Source organism: Notolabrus celidotus, chromosome 17 (assembly GCF_009762535.1).
Source record: "Notolabrus celidotus isolate fNotCel1 chromosome 17, fNotCel1.pri, whole genome shotgun sequence".
NCBI classification, from domain to species: domain Eukaryota; kingdom Metazoa; phylum Chordata; class Actinopteri; order Labriformes; family Labridae; genus Notolabrus; species Notolabrus celidotus.
In genome coordinates this window covers 10,458,695-10,484,043 of record NC_048288.1, presented here as the reverse complement: position 1 = coordinate 10,484,043, position 25,349 = coordinate 10,458,695, and the positions used below count along the sequence as shown (strand labels likewise).

General features: G+C 40.8%; 1 protein-coding gene across 5 annotated transcripts in view; it reads left to right on the top strand.

The window, feature by feature from the left end:
* slc12a7b (solute carrier family 12 member 7b) overlaps positions 1-22,454 on the top strand; it is an 84,050-nt gene extending 61,596 nt beyond the window's left edge. For 2 of the 5 annotated variants that reach the window (XM_034706153.1, XM_034706157.1), the window contains exons 5-26: positions 1,448-1,502; positions 2,673-2,803; positions 2,930-3,171; positions 3,260-3,471; positions 6,413-6,580; positions 6,682-6,780; positions 6,911-6,968; positions 7,478-7,652; positions 7,744-7,862; positions 8,003-8,101; positions 8,478-8,597; positions 9,162-9,266; positions 10,109-10,277; positions 10,749-10,944; positions 11,121-11,290; positions 11,938-12,069; positions 12,244-12,351; positions 12,711-12,827; positions 14,913-15,085; positions 17,110-17,124; positions 18,211-18,344; positions 19,817-22,454. In XM_034706153.1, the coding sequence (XP_034562044.1) occupies positions 1,448-1,502; positions 2,673-2,803; positions 2,930-3,171; positions 3,260-3,471; positions 6,413-6,580; positions 6,682-6,780; positions 6,911-6,968; positions 7,478-7,652; positions 7,744-7,862; positions 8,003-8,101; positions 8,478-8,597; positions 9,162-9,266; positions 10,109-10,277; positions 10,749-10,944; positions 11,121-11,290; positions 11,938-12,069; positions 12,244-12,351; positions 12,711-12,827; positions 14,913-15,085; positions 17,110-17,124; positions 18,211-18,344; positions 19,817-19,908 (2,889 nt within the window). In that variant the 3' untranslated portion in view covers positions 19,909-22,454. The remainder of the gene's footprint in view (positions 1-1,447; positions 1,503-2,672; positions 2,804-2,929; positions 3,172-3,259; positions 3,472-6,412; positions 6,581-6,681; positions 6,781-6,910; positions 6,969-7,477; positions 7,653-7,743; positions 7,863-8,002; positions 8,102-8,477; positions 8,598-9,161; positions 9,267-10,108; positions 10,278-10,748; positions 10,945-11,120; positions 11,291-11,937; positions 12,070-12,243; positions 12,352-12,710; positions 12,828-14,912; positions 15,086-17,109; positions 17,125-18,210; positions 18,345-19,816) is intronic. The other 3 variants (XM_034706154.1, XM_034706155.1, XM_034706156.1) reach the window with 3 other exon arrangements.
* The last annotated feature ends 2,895 nt before the right edge of the window (positions 22,455-25,349 follow it).

Genomic DNA, 25,349 nt, shown 5'->3' with positions numbered 1-25,349 from the left:
GGTCAGTGGAGCTTGCTTTGTCTGACTTGGCCTCTGGTTGTGCTTACATTTTTAAGAGGCCTCTAAATACCAAGAGTAGAGCAGCAACAATAGAACATATAAAGCTTGAGGGTCACAATAAAGAGAGAATACAAGGAAAAATAATGATTATGAAAACGGAAAGGGGCAGGAATTGTTAATAACACCAATAAATAAATGAGTAAAACAATACTAACCACTCAAAAAGTAATAGCACTGATCATGTATGTCAGTTAAAGGAGCATTCAAACTTTGGATTTTCTCTACAGTGTTCATGAGTTGAACTTAATGTTTGCTGAAGCAGATTGTCTGACTGACTGGTTGGGCACAAAGGCCTCTAAAACTACAAAAAAACAGCGCCAACTTTGTCAAATATCCTGCCAGATTTTTGGTAAATAGACAATGTTGTAGCCACAACTATCTCCAGAGTCTCCATGTGACGTGTCACGCTGCATCCTCAGAGTACAGAGAGGAGCTGCCTACCTGTCCATAAATAACACTCCAGTAATCCAGCACCGAGAGCAAAATGCTCCAACAAATCTTCTCTTGTAATAAAGTAAAACAAGATTCATCCCTTTAAGGAAAGCTTAGATGGAGTCTTTATTTTTATACTTTGGAACTGAGTGGTGAGTTATTTTATTCCAACAGGGAGGACATGCCTCCTATTATGCTCATTTGTGGTTAAGACAAGCGAGTGTCCAGCTACTTAGGGATTCAGTGGAAGCAGGAAGTAAAACTGTCGGCTAATTGGCTTTACTCCAGCTTGTCTGCCACTTTAAACCGGACGCCCAGCAAAGAGCACAAGGTTTATCTTGGTCGTGTCCTTGTCCCTGCCCCCCTTCCTCTTCCTCCTCTTGTCATTATCCTCTATTATCTCACCTTCATGCTTTCTTTCTTTTTTTCTTTCACCATCAAAGTTATAACTCTGATGTCCTCCTCTCTTCTCTTTTCTGTTTCTTGTTTTTGTTCCTCTTATCTCGTCTCCCTGCCCCTCTCCCTGCTCTGTCCTCTCTTTCATCCGGAGGTATTATCAGGTAACAGGCTGATGTAAATATTCTCTTACACACCTACCGATTTCACAGAAAAGCTGGTATCCATTACCAATCCGTAAGATTTAGAGCTTTAGCCGTAAAGAAGTAATTTAACAGGCTGCATGCTGGATTAAGTTTTTCTTAGTATCCTATTGTACAGAAAATCCTGGAAATTCCTGGGTACAAAGAATTCTTAGATGACATAAAAGTCAGGGGGATGTGTTTATGTCATGCTCTGTTTGAAAAAGGTGAAAGCTTAATCAAAATGTCCTTTGTTTTGAGTTATCTAAAATTAAAAGTTGTATAAACTTTGATTTTAAGGGAATAATATCAGTAGAGGTGTTTGAATTGTTTATCTTTATGCTGATGATGTTGTCTTCTCTGTCTTCTCTTTATAGACCATGCTGACAGCTATTTCCATGAGTGCTATTGCAACTAATGGTGTTGTGCCAGGTAAGTCACTTTATTGCAACGACAAAATGAATTTCAACTAACATATCCATATAAAGTGTGCTAACTCACCCCAAGGATGCACAAAGCATGCAGAGCAGTGGCGCAGAACAGGCTGATGGCGCCACTTTTTAACAGCTTTCCACCCATATGAGTTTATTATCTTGAGTTTAAAGAGAACAGTGGCATACTATGAAGTACAAAAAACCTTGTTGAATGCTGGTTTGATTTAAAAGACTCCTCAGTTTAAGAGAACAAGGCCCCACCAGAAGTGGAGGGGGTGTGACTGCAGGCGGGTTGGTTGCGAGCAGGAGGTCTGTTTGTTCCTTATTTCAGACGGTTCAAACCTTTTCCCCACTGAGAAACCCCCTGAAACAGACAGCATCTTATATTCTGGTGCGACTGATATTCCAAATTGAATGCCAATAGAGTGATGGGAATGCATAGTCTGATTTGCACAAGCTGCATTTGGGATGTTGCTATTCAATTAATCTCTAAAGGTAGATATTTAGATGTGAATGCAGACTCTGTAGGTAAGAGAGACGATCAATGGTGTCATATTATTTTCACATTGCAGTCCCATGTAATATTTATGGATAATAACATTCAGTGTTGAGGTTTAAAGGGTTGCAATTTTTTACCCCATTGGTTCCCACTGGGTGACAGTTCAGCTTCAGTCTCCTCTTTGATAGAAAGCTGCACAAGAGTGCCAATGAGATCAAGTTCCCAGTCATACTGCAAAATGATTGTGGCACCACAGAAAACCTGACCTGTCCGACCTTAAGTCTCACCTCACCCAGATATCTGCAGGCTAAATCCGAGGCCGAGAAGTACTGGCCTTCAGAGGCTTAATCATCATTACATGATAGCCGATGGATTCAGAGGTTGATCTTTTAACGGTGTCTGAGTAATATGGAGTATTTGCACTGATTAAAATCCACCTCTAATCCTATAAACTTGATTTTATGCTAATTTATGGCAGAGCAGCTGAAACTTCCTGCACAATTTCAACTCCAGGGACAGACAGCAACCTTGACAGCCTTTTTTTCTTTATCTTTTGTGTATCCAAGGCCGTATCAGAAAATAAGCAGTTTATCTTCCTTAAATAAGCTGACTGAAGAGAAGTTTGTTTCCTTTTCTTACAAAACTCTTTACTGTTTTGTTTCCTCACAGCCGGAGGCTCGTACTACATGATCTCCAGATCTCTGGGCCCTGAGTTTGGTGGAGCTGTAGGTCTCTGCTTCTACTTGGGCACAACCTTTGCAGGCTCCATGTACATCCTGGGTACAATAGAGATTCTCCTGGTGAGTGGACACTTCTGTACAGTGGTTGTATTCAGCTGTTTGCTCTAATACCAAACCGTTAACCACATGTTCCTTTACTCTGTTCTTCTTTGTCTCTTTTCTTTCCCCTCTTTATTCTCTGTGCAGACTTACATCGTGCCTAAAGCAGCCATCTTTGTGGCAACGAAAAAGGAGGATGAGGTGGATGCCCTGCTTAATAACATGCGTGTTTATGGCACATGTTGCCTAGTACTGATGTCCTTAGTAGTTTTTGTAGGAGTGAAATATGTCAACAAGCTCGCTCTAGTCTTCCTGGCCTGTGTCATTCTGTCCATCCTCGCCATCTACGCTGGAGTCATCAAGACCATCTTTGAGCCACCAGACTTTCCGTGAGTCTCCAACACAAGAGCCGATATTTTTATCCATTTAAACATTAAAGTGTCATTTACAATGTCTGACTCCTCTGTTCCTCCACAGTGTTTGCATGTTGGGAAATCGCACTCTGCAGAATCACAACTTCGACAGTTGTCTGAAGACAGAGATCATAGACAATGTGACGGTCACGACCAAGCTGTGGGAGTTGTTCTGTAACGGACCCGACCTCAACGCCACCTGCAACGACTACTTCACCAACAACAATGTCACCTTGATACAGGGCATACCCGGACTGAAGAGCGGAGTCATTACAGGTTTGAGACCCTTTCCTCTTCAGGGCTTTGTAGCCGTTATCAAATATGGTAGAATTTAAATAGTGGCTATTCTTTCCTTTCACATATGAAGAACATATTTGGTCAGGGTTCAAATTAACAGTCCAAGTGAAGAAGGATGAGATGTTAATTTTATTCCACGGCGAGGAATAAAGAGGACCTCAAGGGTTCAAACTTTGCATCTTAGATGTCTCTCTTCAGTGTCACTGCATCTTTCTTTCTTTTTATTTAAACATTGCCTGGTTTTTCTGGTAATACCATTTGAATATAAAATATGGCCATTCAAGATTCTAACCTTCATGAACTGCACATTTTTCTATATTAAAGTGCAAACACAGAGCATTCCTGGTGTTATGTAACCTCTGGCCAAGACAAGCTAGTTTTACTCCAAGATTTTAGTGCACGTACATTCCTGTCATTTTTCTAGTGAAGCGTAAGGGGATGAGCAAATGCAGGTGTGGAGTATTATCATATGTTATCAATATACTCCCTCTGTTTCTGCCATCTCTACTTGCTTGTATTTATCTTTAGATTATCTCTCTCAAAAAACTCTTCCATGATATTTTTTTTGAGGTTTTACTTTTCAGAAGTCCATACTGATGAAAATCTTTGTACTCTAGTTGTAAGAGGGTCTAACTTGGAACTGATTAATCCATCAGTTATACTATTCTTAAGGTACCGGTGTCATGTTAGTTTTTCAAGGACCACAGGCTTGCAATTTTGGTTTGTCTGGCTGTCAGTCTGCCTGCTCTACTATTAGTCTGTCTCATTTTTGTGAACACAATTCAGCAAAAGCTTCCCAATTCATCTGTAAACTGTCAAAAATATTTCAAAAGCAACTTATTAAAGGTCAGTCTCACTGCAACCCTATAACCTTTAGAAAAAACACTTTTCTGTACCTCATATATGGAACTAAAGTAGGATATATCTCCAAGTTTGCTCATGCGCCAGTTTGTGATTAGGTTTTGGTTGTTGATAGGGATGAGTTGTGGTTTTCAAATATTCAAATAATTGTTTGATAAAAAGTCTAATAGCTCATGTGACTATCTCGTTTTTAAAACGCATTTTCCTGTTTGTTTACCAGTCCTTAGTTGTAATGCAGTATGGCTGCCTGACAGTGATAGTAGTGCAAATTAAAGCTGTTTTTTTAAAGCTGACATTGAAATAACTAAATACTTCCATACTCCCATAAACCAAATGACATCAGAAAGCATAAGTTCCAGTTGTCGCTAAAATGTGTGAAAAGTAAATGAAAACAGAGGTTCAGTTCAAACTTTGTATGTAGAAGTAGAATATCTAGATCATATCTAACTAGCATATCAACAACAACTTAGCACAGTCATTCAATAGCTCTCTCTCTTATGCCTGCAAGGGGGGTTACTATAGAAAAGTATTTTTGCTTGAAATGACCATCCCTAAATGTTAAAAGGGAAAGCTCACCATAACTCTTGACCAGGCTGAAACCCTCAGTGTTGAGAAATACAGAAGTGCAAACAACTGCAGTTCCCTGAGTGTCCACTTGAGGCTGTCTTCAGAAGAAAATGAAACTCCATTAGAACCCATGTGAATTATGACCATTTATTCATCAGACCTGATCAGGTTTACAAAAAAATGTGTTTGGTCTCTAAACCTTGATTCTTGATTCTCAACAACTGTACAGGGGGCAATTATTTTCATAACTCATGTATTATACTATGACTAAAAGTTCTGCATAATGAGACATAATCAGGGGAGTGGCTGATTGGACTAACAGATGAACATGCTGTAGATCTTTGCCAGTCAACTCCACCTCCTTGGTGACTTCTAGATAAACCTGAAGTTAGTTGGAGTCAGCGTTTCCAATATGTTGAAAGCCACGGTTGAGCCCCATAAAGCCTCTACAGCAGGGGTACTCAAATACAAATCTTAAAGGGCCACAAATATTTTTTGTAATGAGCCAAAGGTCCATTTAATCAGGTTGGTCAGACCATATGCAATAATACTGTAATAGTCAAAACAAAATGTCCTTTTGTTTCAAAATAACAACTAAAATATGAACTACAGTTGCACTCAAAAGTTTACATAGCCTGGCAGAATTTGTGATTTTTTTTTGGCCATTTTTCAGAGAATATGAAAGATTAGAGAAAAACTTTTTTTTCACTCATGGTTAGTGGTTGGGTGAAAGAAATTATTATCAACAACTGTGTTTACTCTTTTTATATCATAATGACAACAGAAACTACCCAAGAAATCATACATTCTGCCAGGGTATGTGTACTTATGAGCACAACTGTAAATGTTGTTGTGTGTTTTTGTGTCATAGATGTGTCAAGAGGCCTGCTTGCAGCTTGAAATGATGATTTCAGTGCATTTATTTTGTAGTTCTTATCTCAGAATTTTGAGGAAATGTCTCTTCAAAATTCCTATGCCTCGTCTTATAATGCTGTTTCAAATTGGAAATCTTCAGCTATAGTCTCCTGGCATATTAAGCACATGGGTCTTGTGCTGGAACAAACTTGGAACACACCATTTCCGTGCATTCTAGGGTCCTACAGCTGGCAAAATGCCAATATGCGAACTGCTCCATAAACGAAAGTGAAAGTTAAAAATTGCACTGGCAGCAGTGGACTGAACCAGTAACAGCCTGTCTGCATATTGTTGACATGGAACAAGTCCTGGTAAACACGCGGTGACCCGACCAAAACACAGAGTGAAGGAATAACAGTTCTGCTCTACATAGACAAACATTTACATTTTTCATCAAGACACAGAATTAATTCTTCCAAGCTAACAATGCCATCCAGGATTAGACAAATAACTTGACTACTGTCTCCGATCTCATCATATCTGTCCACACTACAAACTATGTTTATTTGTTTGTTTGCTTCATGGCTTTGTTGTTTGGAGTCTAACGTCTTTGTTGCCTCTTCTCTCTCTCTTGTAGATAACATGTGGTCAGATTACGGCCCTCTGGGTATGAAGGTAGAGACTAAGGACTTGGAATCTATTTCAGGAGGTGACACCTCCCGGGACATCTACATGCCGTATGTAGTCAATGACATCACTTCCTTCTTCACACTGCTGGTCGGCATTTACTTTCCATCTGTCACTGGTGAGACTATAATAAAGGACAATATACACACTAACATGAGGATGGTATTATTTTATTAGTTGTTTTCAATGAGGGATTTGTTTTATGTCCATCCTCTCCAGGTATCATGGCGGGTTCAAACCGGTCAGGAGACTTGCGGGATGCCCAGAAGTCCATCCCCATTGGGACCATCCTGGCTATCGCTACCACCTCCTTCATCTGTATCCTTCAATACTTTCAGACACTGATACCAGGAAATGTAGTCACACAAGGATATCTCCTTGAAGCCCAATTTCTAGTAACAACCCTTTCCTATTCATTCAATGTACTCTCCTTAACTGTGCGTCCCAGACGTCACCTGTGTCGTGCTCTTCGGTGCCTCCATTGAGGGAGTTCTGCTTCGAGACAAGTAAGAGCTCAACACAGAGCACATGCTTCCAAACACTGGACACAAGTTGTTTTGAGTTTTCCAAATAGACATGTTGTTTAAAAGAAGTCTTTCACAAATAAACTTAAGGAAGAAGAACAGTGAGAAACATTGAGATAACAATCCCCCTTCTCTCTGTTTCATTATCATATCTGGAGGGCAGATGAATCTGTTCTCTGTGAGCCTGCAGAACTGTGTCCCTCATAAATGTTGTGCAATCATGTGATGTGAATGCATCACTGTGCCCTCTCAAACACCTTTTTATCCATTTAATGAGTCACGGGAGGTAATGATCATTCTTTGAGGCTAGAATCACAAGGTCAAGTCAATCTCAGGGCGCTTTTTATGTGAGGCCAGCCAGACCTCTTGTCATCTTGACAAATTAACATGTTTACAAAGTTTTTACATAAACTTACAAATCACTTCAAATCGTTTATATTACGTTACATTCTGAGGTTACTTTGCAGTGTATCATTGTTTCTCTGTTTCAGATTTGGCGACTCTGTGAAAGGGAACCTCGTCATTGGCACCTTATCATGGCCCTCGCCCTGGGTTATTGTGATTGGCTCCTTCTTCTCCTGCTGCGGGGCGGGGCTACAGAGTCTGACGGGCGCCCCTCGGCTCCTGCAGGCCATAGCACGAGATGGCATCGTACCTTTCTTACAGGTTTGACATCTCAAGTCCAAAAAACACAATCAAAACGGTGTTTCCTGTCACTTTCTGGTTGTCACTCATTTTCACTGGCTTTGTCCGTCAGGTGTTCGGTCATGGGAAAGCCAACGGAGAGCCGACCTGGGCTCTGCTGCTGACTGGTGGGATCTGTGAGATCGGCATCCTCATCGCCTCCCTGGATGCTGTGGCACCAATTCTCTCCATGTTAGTGTCTCTTTCTATGGCATGCTAACTTTCCATGAAAGTTTGCTTTTTAAAGCTGTACAGTAGCTCATTAATTAGAGATTCAGATGAGCAGTGCGCTGCATTTCTTCAGATGTTTACCTGTTCTCTTCTCTCCAAAGGTTCTTCCTCATGTGTTACTTGTTTGTCAACCTGGCCTGTGCAGTTCAGACGCTGCTGCGGACGCCAAACTGGAGACCACGCTTCAAATACTATCACTGGTGGGTTATGAAGTCTTGTGAGTAGATTGTCTCTTAAAGAAAGAGGTGCGCTTAGTAGGACAATTTGTTTGGCTTGTTTTACCTATTTGAGATCCACAAATCACAACAGAAAACCCCTCCACAACACCACACACACCTGTTCAGTTTGTTTCGTGTGATGATAACCTTCACTGAGATTACTTCCAGAGGACAAAAGAGGACAGCACTATTGTTAGCAGTGGATTTCATTATATTTATTTCACTTCTAAGCCTCTCATCTGCTCTTTTTGACGAGGTTTCATTTGATTTAAACGTTTCCATGAATGTGCAGAAAACCCTGAAACAGTTGTTATATAAATGGATGGTTTCTAAAGTGTGTGTTTTGCCTCCCACGCAGGGCTTTATCCTTTTTGGGAATGAGCTTGTGTCTTGCTCTCATGTTCATCTCCTCTTGGTATTACGCTATTGTGGCCATGGTTATCGCAGGCTGCATCTACAAATACATCGAGTACAGAGGGTAAGAGGGACTTTGTGTGTGCACTGATTTTCTTCTTTACAGATGTTTTTTTACAAAGCAAAGTTGAAATATATCTGAAGGTAACTGGTACAGGATAGGAACTGTACCAAAGTACGTGCACTGGATCAGTTGTGTTGCTAAATTAACACCTGAATATGTGCATAACATTTTTGCATTTTACATTTTTACATAATAGCAGCTACAGCTTTAAAGGCAGACTGCACACGAATGTAATATCTGAGCTGCTGTAGTCATCAAAAAAACTTGGATTAAGGAAACCCCCTTTCATTTTTGGATTAGCAAGCATGCATTTTAGGATTATCCTCTTATTTTGAAAAAGAAGCGCAGCTGTAAAGACTGGCTTTAAGACTCTTTCAAAACAAAAAGCTCCTCATACATACGTCATTTGGTTTTATTAAATCTGTTAATGTTCTTATAGAATTGACTGAATCAGCATAACGGACGATAAAATCTTAAAAACTGTAAAAAATATATTGACATGGACCTGTTATCAGTGTTTTTTGCATCTTCTTGTTTATTTCATTGTCAGTATTTCTCTTTCAGGGCAGAGAAGGAGTGGGGAGATGGCATCCGAGGCCTGTCTCTAAATGCAGCACGCTACGCCCTGATTCGTCTAGAGGAGGCTCCACCACACACAAAGAACTGGAGGTACAGTGTGTGTGTGTGTGTGTGTGTGTGTGTGTGTGTGTGTGTGTGTGTGTGTGTGTGTGTGTGTGTGTGTGTGTGTGTGTGTGTGTGTGTGTGTGTGTGTGTGTGTGTGTGTGTGTGTGTGTATTTCTCATATGTGGCATGTGGTTACAGGTGACGTAGGTGCCTGTCTGTTGCAGTGGACAAAAGACAGACAAGAATAGACATTTGATTAATCTCTTGGTCCTCTACCTAATCTGACAGAAAAGGTTGACGAGCCTTCATACTGCACAGAGGCACGCTAGGGCGGCCCTACAGACTGCCTGTTCAAAAACTATCGTATTTCATTCTCTTGTTTGGCTTCTATAGTGAGGATATTTCTACTCAGGATTTTATATATGGTTCTCAATGTGGAGCACTCTATTGTGGCTCTTCTGTTTAGATTTATTCTAGGACATTGGGACCCTATTTGAATACATTTCTGTAGCTTTAAAACTGAGGTCTGTTTTTACAAAGTTTGCAGGCTTAATGACTCCCAAGAATTACACATTTTTTGGATTGCACATGTAGATTACTTAAACTGGGAGCTGCAAAATGGCAAGCAACAACTTATGTCAGTGCAAATCCACCAGATCAAAGTGCGACCACCAGCCTGTTGTTTTTTTGCCACCAACAGGGTCAGATTGTTATTCTGAGACCTTGAAGATCCACTATATATGCATATATATCCTCTAGACTAGAATATCTGTTACTGTACTCAAACCAAGAGCTAAAGATAAAGCTATCTCATTTGTCTTTCACCGCCTTGAAAAGCAGTTCCATCGATTTTGTTCCTAATCTACTTTTTCTATCAATGTTCCCAGGCCTCAGTTGTTGGTCCTCCTGAATGTGGACTCTGATCAAGGGGTCAAACACCCTCGTCTGCTGTCTTTCACCACTCAGCTAAAAGCAGGAAAAGGCCTGACGATAGTGGGAAATGTCCTCGAGGGAACCTATCTCACCAAAGACGCAGAAGCCAAGAAGGCTGAGCAGGTGAAGTAAAACACACACACACCTAGAGAAAGTCTTCATGTTGAAGTTGAGGTTTCAGATGAGCAAATCTCTCATGTCACCTAAGATTCATCTCAAGCACTTTTAGATGAACTCTGCCATCTACTGGTCAGATTGTGCAAGACATGTTAGTCTTCCTGCAACCTGGTTTGACTCTGTCATCTAGTCATGGGATTACTTTTTAATGCAAGTTCAATAGTGTGCAGAAAGTAGATGTCAGATCACAAAGACTGCTCATTGGCATTGTTTGGAACCATCATAAAGAACTGTCCTGGGTGGATACAAAGAGAGTGCTGAATGTAAATTTAAGGAAAGGGTAAAGCTCAGTCAAGGCTCAGCATTCTGCAAATAAATCAGGGAGTCTTGCCCTTCAATACAACGATCATTTTGTCAATATTTTCTGCTCTGTCACTGATATATTTTTCTGATATAATGTTTTCTCTCTCCCTCCAGAACATCAAGTCGGCCATGTCAGCAGAGCGAACCAAAGGTTTCTGCCACGTGGTGGTGTCTTCAAATCTCAGAGACGGCTTCTCCCACCTCATCCAGTCTGCAGGGCTGGGAGGCATGAAGCACAACTCAGTCCTGATGGCCTGGCCTGGGACTTGGAGGCAATCCAATGACCCTCAGTCATGGAAGAATTTCATAGGTACAGAATGGGGACAGAATGTCAATGTCTATACACTTAACCCTGCATATTTGCACAACGGCTCACCTTCTCTTCCCTTACATCCCAGTAACTGAATATCTCCCATGTATTGTTTTCTGATTAAAATGCCATGACTTTCAAACACTCTGTCTCTCTGCTGTCTTCCGTCCCTGCAGAGACCGTGCGGGAGACCACAGCCGCCCATCAGGCCTTGCTTGTGGCGAAGAACGTGGACAGTTTCCCCACCAACCAGGACCGCCTCGGTGAGGGAACCATTGACGTGTGGTGGGTGGTTCACGATGGAGGCCTGCTGATGCTGCTGCCCTTCCTTCTGCGACAGCACAAGGTTGGTGTGTTAGAAGTTAGGTGTCCTTAAACTTGGTATTTCTAAACATGGGCCTTATTTTAGATGTTCTGAAGTAATAATTTCTCTTTTTTGGAAGAGTAGAAAGCCTCATCTGGCAGCAGCAACATCGGCTGTGATGCATTCCTTGGGGGCAAATGCTTGCAATCAAAATACTGATAATACTTGAATTTTCCACTGACAGGCTCAGATATGTATATAACAAATGTTATCGAACCAGTGAAAGCTCTTACATCCGTTTATCAAAGCCAAAAGCCACGTTGACTTATGCAGTCATTCTGCCTCACAGCACCAAAATGTTCTGCTGAGTAGTTTGTGTTACTGAGCCTGACAGGTGTTGTGGTATATCTGAGCTATCAGAATCTAACCACTTAAAACACTAAAGTCATAAAGTAACATAATTTGATCACCTGAGTTTGACCACAGTGATTTGATTGCAGCAATTACCACTCATTTTGAAGCTTCTGGCTAAAACAATCCACTTGAGCATTTCCAAAAATGTATTGCATCAGTTATTTAGATCCCATATTCTTAAAAAAGGGCTTTGGTTTATAGTTTATTTGGTTGACAGTTTAATATGTTTTTTCTTTTAACCTCTCTCTGTAATAACTGCATCTTCCATCTTCCAGGTTTGGAGGAAGTGCAAGATGCGTATCTTCACCGTGGCCCAGATGGATGACAACAGCATCCAGATGAAGAAAGACCTCCAGATGTTCCTCTACCACCTGCGGCTGGATGCAGAAGTGGAAGTAGTGGAGATGGTAATGCTTTGTTTAATGGCAGTAATGCATCACTACATTGCAGTGAGTCTTAAAACACTGCGTCTTTACATGTTGAAGGTAGAGCTCTTGGGAATTTGCTTTAGTTTACAATGAGGAAGTATCCTGTCCTTCCAAACTGTATTCATCACGATGTTTCTTTTCTTGTCTGTGCAGCACGATAATGACATCTCAGCCTTCACCTATGAGAAGACGCTGGTGATGGAGCAGAGGTCTCAGATGCTGAAACAGATGCAGCTCTCCAGGACTGAAAGAGAGAGAGAGGTAATGTACATTTTAATCACAATGCTGCTCTAACAACACTTTGTCTATGCAGATGTTTTATTAATCAACAAAACAGAATGCATTAGTTTCCCTGCATGTCTTTAATAACATACTAATGAAATAGCATCTTCCATAATAACAGTTATGTTCATGAAAGTTGTGTTTATTTTACTTCTTTGTGTATATAAAGTGCTTCTAAAGCCCACAGCTCAGTTTATACGGAACATGAAACACGTTTTGTTGCTCGTTCCTTCAATGATAAATCATAAAACAATATTTGAGTCAAATCTAGTAGCTAAATGACAATTGGCCCCCTTTCCTTGTTCATCTTGCCTCGTTTGGCCATCATCACTGCTCAGATTCAGAGTATCACTGATGAGTCGCGTAGCTCGATCCGGAGGAAGAACCAGGAAGCTGCCGAGGGCACCAACCTCAGCCGGCAGCCCTCACAGTTGGGGGACACTCAGGAGGACGAGGTAGTCAACGATGTCAAACCACTGTCCCTCAATGTTAGACTCACAGGGCCTGTCTTCACAAAGCTGGATCTCTGGCTGCAGTTTGAGTCCCTTCTATCATTATCAGGGTGAAAAAAAAAACACTGGACTTAGAAATAATGACCCAGTACCAGAGAGAAGAGGTGCTAATTATCTTTAGAATTATCTTTAGGGTCATTTAGAAAAATATTAACTTCTTATCCTTTCAGAAGTTGTCACCACAGACCCTCAAGTAACTTATAATATTCAGAACATTGTCTGAACTGAAGAGGCGTACCCGTGTGCAAGTGAGCACTGATTTTAAGTTACAAATCTTCTCTGCAAAACAGTTGAATTTCCTCCAGGTACCCCTCTTATCATGCTTCTCTGGAGCGAGTATCCTAAAGAGTGTCCCATGAGGTCTGTTTGCAGTCAGTGTGGAACTGTAGGGAAAAGTTTTGAAGTTTAGGACAATCAATCCTGCTTTTTTAATTACCTCAATACATATTGATGGTAGCATAAGCTCTGATTTACCAATGTTCATACAATGTAGTGTAGTCTTAGCAGTCAACAAATATGCACCAGTGTGAAATTGTCACTCCAGGAGTACAAGTTAGTTACCATAGCTTGGTAAGAGCTGCGAGGAGCTGGTTCATGATTCCAGACAGCATCCTTCATTCGACAAGTTAGCCACAAGTCCAGACCGGCCTTACAGCACCACTACTAACTGTCATTGAAAGCCGCTTTGTGAATACCAGCCAGCCACATCCTGAAACTGCTGCCCAACATCCCATTACCTCCACCATCCCAACGTATCCCACCCTCCACCAGCAAGTGTTGGCGTAAAGAGTGAACAGTATTGTCTCAGAAACATGAAAGTGTCCTAATGTTTTGACGATGCACTAACCCTCAGAATGAACAACGCTGCAAGCTTTTAACATGCTTTATAGCTTTGCTTGTGCTGCAGGCTGTGATTTACTTTTGCATGGTTGCTCTTTGAGCTGAATGCTAATGCTAGCATGCTAACAGGATTTGTCCACAGAGAAGTTACAGAGGATAAAGTAATTTGACTAACTTAACGGTAGTCTCTAAATTTTCAACCTATTACCCAGGTGTGATTTATTCTCACCTTTCTGACTGGACAATACTGTACTCTCTACATTTGATTTACCTTGACTACAACCACCACCCCGTCATCTCTGTGTTTATATCCCTCACTCTCCTGTCATCCACAAACATCATGCATTAAAATAAGGAAACATTTTGGATTTCAATCAAGAAATCCTGACACAGATTACAGAGTGAAGCTGTGTTAATTATTAATCCAATATGAAGCACTAAAAATGGACCTTGAGGCCATAATCCACGTCTTTATGATGGCTGATTATAATAAAACCACAATGTATTATTACCCTTCATTGGCTGTGCACAGACACAGATACAGAGGTGGAAAAATGTTATAAATCTTTATATTTAAATCAAACATGAGGTATATTTATCTTGCTCTGCTCTGCTGCATCAAACCTGCACTAATCCTGAGTCATAGGCTGAAAGATTTGCTTTATACTTTATACATTAAGCATTTTAATAACATTTGGAAGTCATCTTTCTGATTTGAACACTCACCTTTGTTTGCATCAAACCGCCTGCCTAGTTCATTGTCCAAATCACAGCACTGTACTCGCCTGTCGCCCATAAATGTTGTGTTTCAACCCTTGCTGGGACTTTGAGCCTTCCCAGAGAGAAACCCTGTCATGATTTAAATCTTCTGTTGTCCTTTTGTTGTTGTGATAGTTGAACAGGTGTCTATGATTCTGTTTATTCTCTCGCATCCTTTGTACAACTCCTTTCAACGTGGTTTGTTTCTCCATCATCTCTGATTCTTTTCGAGAAAAATCCATCACTGTTATGCACAGTTTATTTTCCCTCTCCCTCCCCATCTAGCTTTCTGCTTCCTCATCTTTTCTTTGTCTTTCTGTCATTACCTTGGACTGCTTTGTCTCGGGTATTTCTTACAGCCTTTTCTCCTTTAAATCCACTCTTCAGTTTATTTACTGTGTTTCACTTTGACTTTCCTCCCCTCTATAGGCCCAGCTCATCCATGACAGAAACACAGCCTCTCATGCCATCAATGACAAAGCTGAAACGGGGCCCGATCGGGTTCACATGACCTGGACCAAGGAAAAGCTCTTCATGGAGCGTAATCGTAATCGCGAGTGCAATGCCAACGTGGCTGCACGCGACTTATTTAACATGAAACCGTAAGTACACATTTGTTTGAAAACCAACATAAAAACAGACTTTATTCATTATATCAGGAGGGCTTCAGAGGGAAAGGTGAAAGGTTAGCTGGAGGTTTGTAACATCAAGGAGAGTTCCGCTTTTTTTAAACCTCGCAGCTATTTTAACTCAAACATACATTACATCTAATGTCTGGGATAGGAGTAGATTTCTTCGATCTGCAGCCGTGTGACGGGCTGTAATGGCTGCTATTTAAACAATCAATCAATCACTCCCTTATTGTCATTGTAAACAAATGTTACAACCAACAGGATAATATTCTGAGTGTCAGACAATGTTACAGACAGGATCGCCACAGAAGTTAAATTTCTGGAGGTGCTGATTTAGCTTGGCGGTAAAAATGTGTGCCCTGCATACAGAGGCTATAGTCCTCAAAAGAGGCATCCCAAGTTCAAATCTAAATGGCAGCCCTTTGCCACATGTAATCCCATGCTCTCTCCCCAGTTTCTCACTCTATCCACTGTCCTAGTCAAGTCAAGTCAAACTGTATTTGTATAGCACATTTCATATGCAAGGCAACAAAATGTGCTTCAACATTAGAAGGAAAATGAAGTAAACAAATTCAGAGCAAACATATTTTGAATGCATTCAAAATTTCAGAATGCACATAAACGCCACATCACGAAATACCCTCACATGGAGATCAATGCGCTCACACACACATGCACACAACCTAAAAGCTTAAGCATAAACTGATGAAAAAAGAGCCTGCTTTTAAAAGTGCTCAGTGATGCTGGTCTTCTCAGTCCTCAGCCAACTAAAGGCATCAAAGCCCAATCTTTAAAACAAAAATATAACTCTATCAAGGCAACATCCTCAGTCTGAAACAGCTGTAATGGACGCCTCTCTTAAGCCACCAAACTTAAGTAAAATCAGTCATTTTACTTCACAAGAACAGGAAGCTGGCTCCCAACATTGTTCACTTTGTGTTTTTTTGATGTTTTGGATCACAGTTTTCCATTTTCACACAAGAATACAAACTAACTAACTGGCAGGGGCATGGGTAGACCAGCAACCCCCATTTTATCAAACGTAATAACAGAGACTCTGTCAATGAATTCAGGTAGACTTAAAGAGCTTTGAGAAAAGCATCTTCCCTTAGAATTCAAACACCTCAAGCACTTTCAGTCGACATTTTTTAAAGGGTGCATTAACCTCAGGAAGTAATGTTGAAGCTGTTACAGTCTGTGTGCAACTGCTGTCTGAAGCCATCTAATGAAAGTCTAAAATCTATTATACAAATTATTCATTTCGAGCCCAAAAACATGTGAATGAAAAATAGCATCCAGGTTTAAATACATCCATCTCTGTTAAAGATCCATTCTTATATTCATAGAGTGTCAGTTTGTACTGCTGAAAACACTATGGTGGAACAAAACATGATGTTGTTGCATGTGCCTTGCAAGAGACATTTGCACCATTTTGAGTTGCTCTTAACAAGTTTTCAAGATAATTGAAGAAGGGTCTGAAGAGTAAACCCAGCACATAGATACTTCAGGATGGTGCTAAAACCTCAGTGCAGGAGGACAGCATGAGTGGATGTAGTAGTTGTAGTCGTAATGAGGCTGGCAGGGTGAAATGGGACAAATATCTGCATGGTTTGTGCATTCAAGCTGCATTTGGTGTGTGTGCACTTCCAGCCATTTCAGTCTTAGTGCATGGCCAGACCACGCAGAACACACGCACACCATTACTCTGTGTAGACTAACACTATCTCATCCAATACTGTCCGTTACATACTTTCATTAGGTGTGTCCCTGTCCACTAAATTGGCTCATGAAGTCTGGAATCAAACTCTAACAGGGAAGGAAGAAATGGAGGTTATTTTTGACAAAGCCTCCAATCAAATGGCTCCATTTGATGGTGTTGGGATGAGCTGTTTGGGACAGTTGGAAGCATGCAGTGTGGTGGATTGAGCTGGAGAGCTGATTTAGGAAGCATCTAAGCCTGTTTCTGTTGTTCTGTCCCATTTTCCTCCTTCTAGAGAGTGGGAGAGTCTGTAAGTCGCATTCTCTTTGCCCTAGGCTGTATATGTGTGTGTGTGTGTGTATGTGTGTGTGTGTATGTGTGTGTGTGTGTGTCCCCGCTGCTGTGGTGACCATAGCTGTGTTCAGTGTCCTCCAGCTCGTATCTGTGCGTTTACATGTCCTTGTTTGTGGGTCCTAATGTGCATGGATTTCTTGTATAAGCATCAAAGGGCATGTTGGGCTTCATTGGCTATATGTGAATATATATTTATGATGTTGTTTTGTGCATGAACAAATATGCTTTCCATTCATTTTTTACAAAAAAACAAACTAGTAGAAAATATGTGTTTGGATTTAAATCTAAAGGATCGATTTCTTTTAATTCCGCAGAATGGAAAACATCATTTGTTGAGTTATCATTCATTTTGCTTTTGGCTGTAAATGTCATGTGCTTTGCTGCTTTGTGAAGGCGGAGATAAAGAGGCAACATTTAAAGATGTAGGAGAGAAAGGAGGCTATATTTGACTTTTGTTATAAAAATAAATAATATTAATGAACCTCAGAAAAAAGGTTTAACAGACTACAGCATGTACGTTTCACTCTGATGGACTACACTATAATAATAATCGTCTTGGTGTATTTCAGGATGTGATACTGCATGTCCCTCTGGTCTGAAAATGCTGCCTCTTTATTTTCAATTAATTTGCTTCAGCCCCTTAACTCTGTCTGTTTTTTATTCCTTTATATGTGAGCCTTACTTTATAAAATGTTTTTTTACCATGATAAATAGTATTAATTAATATTAATATGTGTTGTTAAGTTGTTTTTATTCTGGATGTGTAATAGTCATATTTTATTTTATAATTTCACTAAATAGACCCTCCCTTGTACGAGCATGTTAAAATAAATGTTCAGAATTTTCCAGCTACCCAACAAATAGAGGCTTAATTTATTCAGACTCTGTTTATTTCTTTGATAATCATAGATAAACTGTCACAGCTCATATGAAGTCTTAAAGATGAGCTGATAGCATTAGGATCAGGTTCTATGACTAATAAAATGTCATGTTATGTTTGGTAAAGTTTTTTCTTCTCACTTTGATCTTCTTGTCAAACCAGGAACCAGTCTAACGTTCGTCGGATGCACACAGCTATCAAACTGAACGAGGTGGTGGTGAACAAGTCGCAGGGAGCTCACCTGGTTCTGCTCAACATGCCAGGACCGCCCAAGAACAGAGGAGGAGATGAGAACTGTATCCTTTCAGCAGCTTTGAAATGTTTTATTTTAGAACAATGAAAAAAGTATGAAATATGAAAAGTGTTTCAGTCATGATAAACCTACAGAGGCATGTACTTGTGGTTCAAAAGCCAAAGGTAAGGCTTTCCTTTGCTCTGTTTGCAGGGTACTGGTTTGGGATATTGCTTTTATAAACTGGCAGGTTCTCACCTTTCACTCAGTCTGCGAGAGCCCTGTGACAAGCTCCACTGTCTTCATGCAGTTTTACTTTTATCTTGATCACTAACACAGACAATATCGCTTTGTGACTTCATGGCGTTGCAAACTCATTAGAGGTAAACACACAGCAGGAGATTCACACACACAGACAGGCAAGGGCGTAGCAGACGGGGGTTCAAGGGGTCTGTCCCTTATGTCCCCCGCACTTTTCTAAACTACTACGAGTTTGACCAGGTTAAGGATTTAACTGGTCTGAGCTTGTTTTTCCACCACAAAAGGTTCTAAAAATAACCATGATGCAGGTAATTAAGTATTAGAGTCAAAGTCAAAGACAGGAGGTGCCCTTGGTAGAGCCATTTAAGTGCACCCCATGAATAGAGGCTGTAATCCTTGACGCACTGGCCGCTGGTTCGATCCTGGCTATGACGCTTTGCTGCTTGTCTTTCTCTGCTCTCTACTCCCCATGTTTCCTGTCTCTCTTCAGTTGTCCTACTAATTAAGACAAGAAATGCCAAAAAAACATAAAACAAAAATAACAATGATAACTGAAAGAACAAGATAACAATAACATTTTGCACACACAGACCACTGTTCTGCTATGCTGGTTCTATATAATACAATATGATACGATGCACTTGATTCCCCCCCCCGAAAGGAAATTTGTCATGTACTGAAGTGCTGAAACCCAAACAATCCACATGCAAACAAATTCACTGTCACCCGTCTTGCCTCTGTAAACCCCTCTAATGCTGACACAGCAAGGGATGACTTGGTTTCACCATCTCGTCTCAGTGACACTCATCTCTGAGGCGAGATGTCACAGGGGCGTAAATGTTGTGCCTTGATTTGGTAATATGAAAAGAGCTATCTGCTGGTACTACTTCTGAATCAATTGGACATAAAGCCTTTAGTGTAAACAAGGAGTAGCTGTTATTTGCCATCCCTTTACTTTGAAAGAAATGAACATTACATGGTAGATAGAGTATATTGCACAGTCAAATATCTTGCATTGTTAGAAATGTGATTATTGAACGATGAGAAATAGAGGTGGAGAGGAGAGGGGGACTGTGTGTGTGTGTGTGTGTGTGTGTGTGTGTGTGTGTGTGTGTGTGTGTGTGTGTGTGTGTGTGTGTGTGTGTGTGTGTGTGTGTGTGTGTGTGTGTGTGTGTGTGTGTGTGTGTGTGTGAGGGTATCGTGTTCATATAATGCCTGTACAGCTCTGTGTTCGTGTCTCTCTGTGTTCGTCCACCTTGACTGCCGTCCTCTCAGACATGGAGTTCCTGGAGGTTCTCCTCGAAGGTCTCAATCGGGTCCTCCTGGTGCGAGGCGGTGGACGTGAAGTCATCACCATCTATTCTTAAACAAACAAACAAACAAACAAATTCTCACGCCCCACCCTGCACTCATGGACTGTTGCCATGGATCCTGGTCACCGGGCATTTTTTCTTGAAGAAGCCTGTTTTTGGGGTTTTTATGACGGGCGGGGATTGTTGGAAGGCGGGACCACATGCGATTGACAGATGGTCTTAAGGACCTCAGGATGAAGGGAACGGTTAGCATTGAACGAGTTGACAGGCTGAGGGTACGAGCACAGTGTGTGTCCACGCTGGGCCACCGTACCCCCTGCACGTGGAAGATAGAGCATAGAGACACTTTATATTGTTCATTTACAAATGTTCTGTTCTGTTACATTTCATATTCTTTCCCTCTTGTGTCGATGTTGTCACGTTACTGACGCTCACTGTGTAATGATCAGCAAAGAAGTGAACTTGTGCTGTTGATTTGAACCTCGTAGTCATATCATGTTATCTGATGTTTTCACACAGATTTGGGGATCTCTGGTTTGGATCACCATTTATACTTTAAGCTTTCATTTACAAATAACTTCTTAGAAACTGGTTTCAGTCCAAACTACAGAAAAGGCCAACAGTTTGTTAAGCAGCAGCTAATTCATCCTGGTTAGTTTGTAGGGTCTGTGTGCAGCTGAAAGGCCTCCATAAAGCAGCATTTTGTCGTTCTAACGTTCTGTCGTTGTTCGCCTTTTCAGTGATTTAGTGAAGGACCACTCGGGTTGATGCTGAAGGTGCACCACATGTTGGAAAACCTTCCTCTTTGTTTGCGGGAACATTTCAGATATCGGGTACTGATACTTACTGATTATTGTCGGTCTTCATTTCTCATGTCAGAGAACTCTGATGTTTTCATAGGAAAAATAGCCATAGCTAATATTCTAGGACTCTTTATAAGCTCTGCAGAAAGACATCTTAAATGCACATGTATACATATTAATGGTGTGTGAAGTAGTGCTCAGTTGGGAATAGATTTCTTGAACCCAAGCGCTGTGTGACAGCGTGCGGCAGGTTGATCAGGACATGGATTGACTTATCGCACATTAAATCTTTGCCTTCAGAATTGTTGGCATCTAACAGAGTAAACTTTGTGAAGCACAAACTGACTCATATGTTAGAGTACATCTCATATGAACGTAGTTACAGCACTGTCGACTTTGCACTACCGATCTCTCAGCACTTAATTTGTTGCTCGCCTACAGTGACACTACCCACAGGTCAATCCACTACTTTCTTCTTCACAAGCGGAGTCAGATACTGATTAATGAGCTCATTAAAAAGGTGCAGACAGGAAGTCATTTCTAAATATTGAACACTCATGTTTCAGTGTTGCTTTTATATTATTTTAGCAGGCAGGATCTTTAGACTTTGAGTCCCAGACTGAGTAAATGTAATGAGCATATGTAGGCGAAAAAGTGCCAAAATCAAAGAAACTGTGGAAGTATTGCTAATGCGTCTTAAAGCATGGTCATACAGTCCCTTCTGCTTTTAAGAGCGATAATCTTTAATCCGTTTAAATCCAAACAAAAGCACATGATTGTTTTAGTTTTTTTAATCTTGGAGCTCCTCCACATGGTTGGGATCATTTTCATTTTTGGATATGAATATCTAAATGAAACCAGTGCAATTTCAAGGGCATTTCAAAGCATCTAACACAGGCTATATGCTGCAAACAGAATGACTCTGTAAGGGGAAAGAAGGACACGCCCCTTTTTTCTTGTGTACCTCCACAGTTTCTTTTCAGATTAGCTGTGCAGTATTTTATATAGCAGAAAGTCTGATTCTCCTGCACTTCTTTGCAGGAGAATGAGACCTTCTGATCATCAGTTATGCAACATCTGTTTTTTGTTGTGTATTGTTCAGTTGTTGATGTATGCCTATGTTACTATGTAGTTATGGTCTGTGTAGTGTTTGTTACATTGTAATTGATCTTCTGTTACTTTTAAGTGTTAATTCTCAGTGTGATTTGTGTGGAAGGAGGCAGAGAGAGGCGGTATGTGAGACGCAACAGCACCTGTCCAGTTTTGTGTTTTTGTACCAACACATCAGAAACAGCATGTACAACACACAGGACTGAAACCCCCTCAGGAGACCGTGCTACCCTGGACGGAGAGCGTAAGACTAGACTGACGGAGCCGGGGTACTAAGAAAAGAAATGGTTTAAATAACTCTGTCAATATATGAAGTTCAAACTATTTCAGTTATTAAGTTTTATATTGTAGCCACCAAAGAGAAAGCAGAATTCTGTATAAATAAAGAAAGACATTTAAATGGCCTAGTTTTACAGAGTTTGAAACATTGAAAATTTTAAAGATAAAATATTAAAGAGCTTTTTTTTGATTGTTTTAATTTGGTTACTGAGCTAAATAGCAGTAGCTGGAAAACATTGATTACATGAAACTCAAAAGACAAGATGCTGAATAAAAAGACATGTTTCTGGAGGTAAGGAGTCAGCAATGTGTGTTTAACATCTCTAATGTTGGAGTGACTGGAGAAAGTTATCTACCTCAAGGAGTCACTGAGGCTCAGCTGAAGAAATAAAAGCTTGTTCAATCACATTTCTCTTTTAAAGCCGATGTTACGTGTAGTCATGGGAGAGAGAAGAGCCTCCGCTATGAGAGGACCAGCAGAACTGTGTGTGCGTGTGTGAATGTACGTGTGTGTCCTCGTGCATACTGTTGGGAGCTGAAGCTGTGTTGTGTGAGGTGTGTCTGCTGTTGTCCTGCTCAGCTGGCGGGCCTCCCAGGCTGGAGGAGGAAGTCACTTGTGGGCCCAGGTATAGAGGAAGGTAGCCCTGTACATTGTATTTGTGCCTCTCTGAGTAATTATTAAAAGTGCTGAAATAAAAAAACTGCTGTCTGTGTTCTGAATCCATTCAAAAACCATCCACACTGGTTAGAAAAACATTTTAGTACACGTATTAATTTGCATCTATCTATGCTAATCCCTTTTTAATGTTATATTTTGCTTTATTATGGTGTTATTGATAGGACAGCGGAGGAAAGACAGGAAATGTGGGGAACACAGAGTGGGGAAAAACATTCAAAAAAGGATCGTGTTCGCCACAACCACCGATCGTTAGCCTAGTATAAAACATCAGTGCCAGCTTCGCAACCAATCAGGAAGATGTAGTAGGGGCCGCCACTCGACCAATCAGGACAGAGGGTTGGAGAGTAGCTCTGATTGGTCTGTGATAACGGGACGACTGGAATTATAACATTGTTGGATTCATCAGTATTGGAAAAACACAGAGATTTCACCATAATCACAAATTACTTCAATTACTGATGAATGCCGATGGGTATTAGGACTTTTGCTCCAAACAGTACGAAAAAGAGTACATTTTTTTACTCCATTCCTACCAACTGCACCTTTAAACCTCTAGCCCAACCTGTGCCCATTCAGGGGGACTTTTACCATAGATATGAAACTTAGGCAATAAGTCATAAGCAGATAAAGCTTTCTGTTATGTGACAGAGTAAATTTGCTGCTGGTTAAGCCGTATGTTTATGCATGTGCCACAGAAGCTAAAGTCTTTGTCTGAGCGAACGCTGTTTTGACCTTTTGCTGCATTTCAGTCTTATCAATTCAATTCAAATTCAATTTTCAATTCAAATTTGCTTTATTGGCATGAACAAAGAAATGTTATTGCCAAAGCACATAAATTCATACAATACATTATATATATTCAAAACATACTACACTCACCATATATACATTAATCACACACCATATTCATTACATATTATATTCATCACATACATATCAACCATATATTACATATATTACTCTATATGCATTAATGAACGATTACCCATACAGCATATCTCAATATCCTCACCTGATGCGGCACACTCACAAAACCCCCACCCAAAATCAAACACCATGGGATGGTGCGTCCCTCAGGCTGTGACAGGCAGACACATATTTAGCAGCCAGAGGAGCTGCTGACCATTCCCCCAGGAGAACTGACAGTTTCTCTTCTGGGGTTAATGTTGGGAAGTTTGGTACCATTTAGTAATTTCCCTGTAGTGGGCATCTCTTAGTAAAGAGAACTTGCTACAGTGGAGGAGGAAGTGCATCTCTGTCTCTATGTCCCCTGTAGAGCAGTGAGCACATAGACGCTTCTCTCTGGGCAGCCATGTCTGTCTGTGTCTCCCTGTCTCTACAGCTAGCTGGTGGTCACTCAGCCTGTATTTGGTCAGGATACGTCTTTGTTTTGTATCTCTGACACTGTACAGATATTCAGATAATTTTGTAATCACGGTTTAGGGTCAAATAACAATTCATTCTACTTTGGGTCTTTGGTTTTTCCAGTGTTCTAAATACAGATCTTTGGAGTGCTTTGTGATGAGTTTAATTTGGTTGTGTTTTGGATCAGTGCTGATTGGAGTCTGGCTGATTAGCTTCCTCACCAGCTGACTAAGGGGTGAGGAAGCTGCAGTTGGAAGGATTGGGTAAAAAACATTGTACTTATTTTGTGCTGTGTTGGGCAAAAAAGTCATAACATCCATCAACAGCCATCAATAAATGAGATATTTTGAGATTACAGCGAGATCTCTGTATTTTCTTTTGCCTCTGTATCCAGCAATCTATAAATTTCAATCGCTTCCGTCAGCTCTGACCAATCAGAGCCACTCTCCTGATTGGTCCACCTACATTGTCCTGATTGAGCGTGCACTACGATCTGTGTTTGGGCGATGCTTACAGGAGCAGAGGGGGGAGAGGGATGTAGTGAGAGGGAAATCTCTCCCTGAACTGATGTGTATTCCAGGACTACCAACAGCAGCGTTAAGCTATCCTGTCCAAATTGGGAAAAAAAGCCCCAAAAGTTAACTTATTAATTGAAGAAATAAAGCTATGAAATCACTGTGTCATGATTTTTGATTTTTAGTTAATGTTTTGAAGTCTGTTTCTCTGCTGTGTTTTATGTGTTTATTTGTTTTTGTTCCATGTGCTCCTTTTCAGAGGCTGGGCATGGTCACCAGGCGCTGGGCTCTCCACTCACCTGTGATCGATCTACTCTTGATTAGCTGCCACATATAAACTCCTGTCTTCTCCCCACTTGCTGCCAGATTGTTACCATTCCCTTGTCGTATAGTCGGTTCCCTAAACATTGATTTAGTTGTCCAATTTTGTGTTACCTGTAGCTTTGCCCTGCACCTAACATTTAGCTTTTTTTTGTCTCCAGTGCCTCCCTTCACCGAGCCTCAGCACCTCAACACTTGTTGCCCAGCCTCAGCCACATCCAACTTCTCTCAACCACCTCAAACAGCCTGTTCTTAATACATCCCTCTGTCACAACCTTTAACCCCCATCTGTGGTTTGAATTTGTGGTCCAATTAAATACTTCTGTACAACCCATAAAACGCTGAATCATATTCTAATTATGTTCCGTTGGTCTGTTGACTTAAACACAGAATCTTTCAGAAACAGTGAATATATATTTCCTG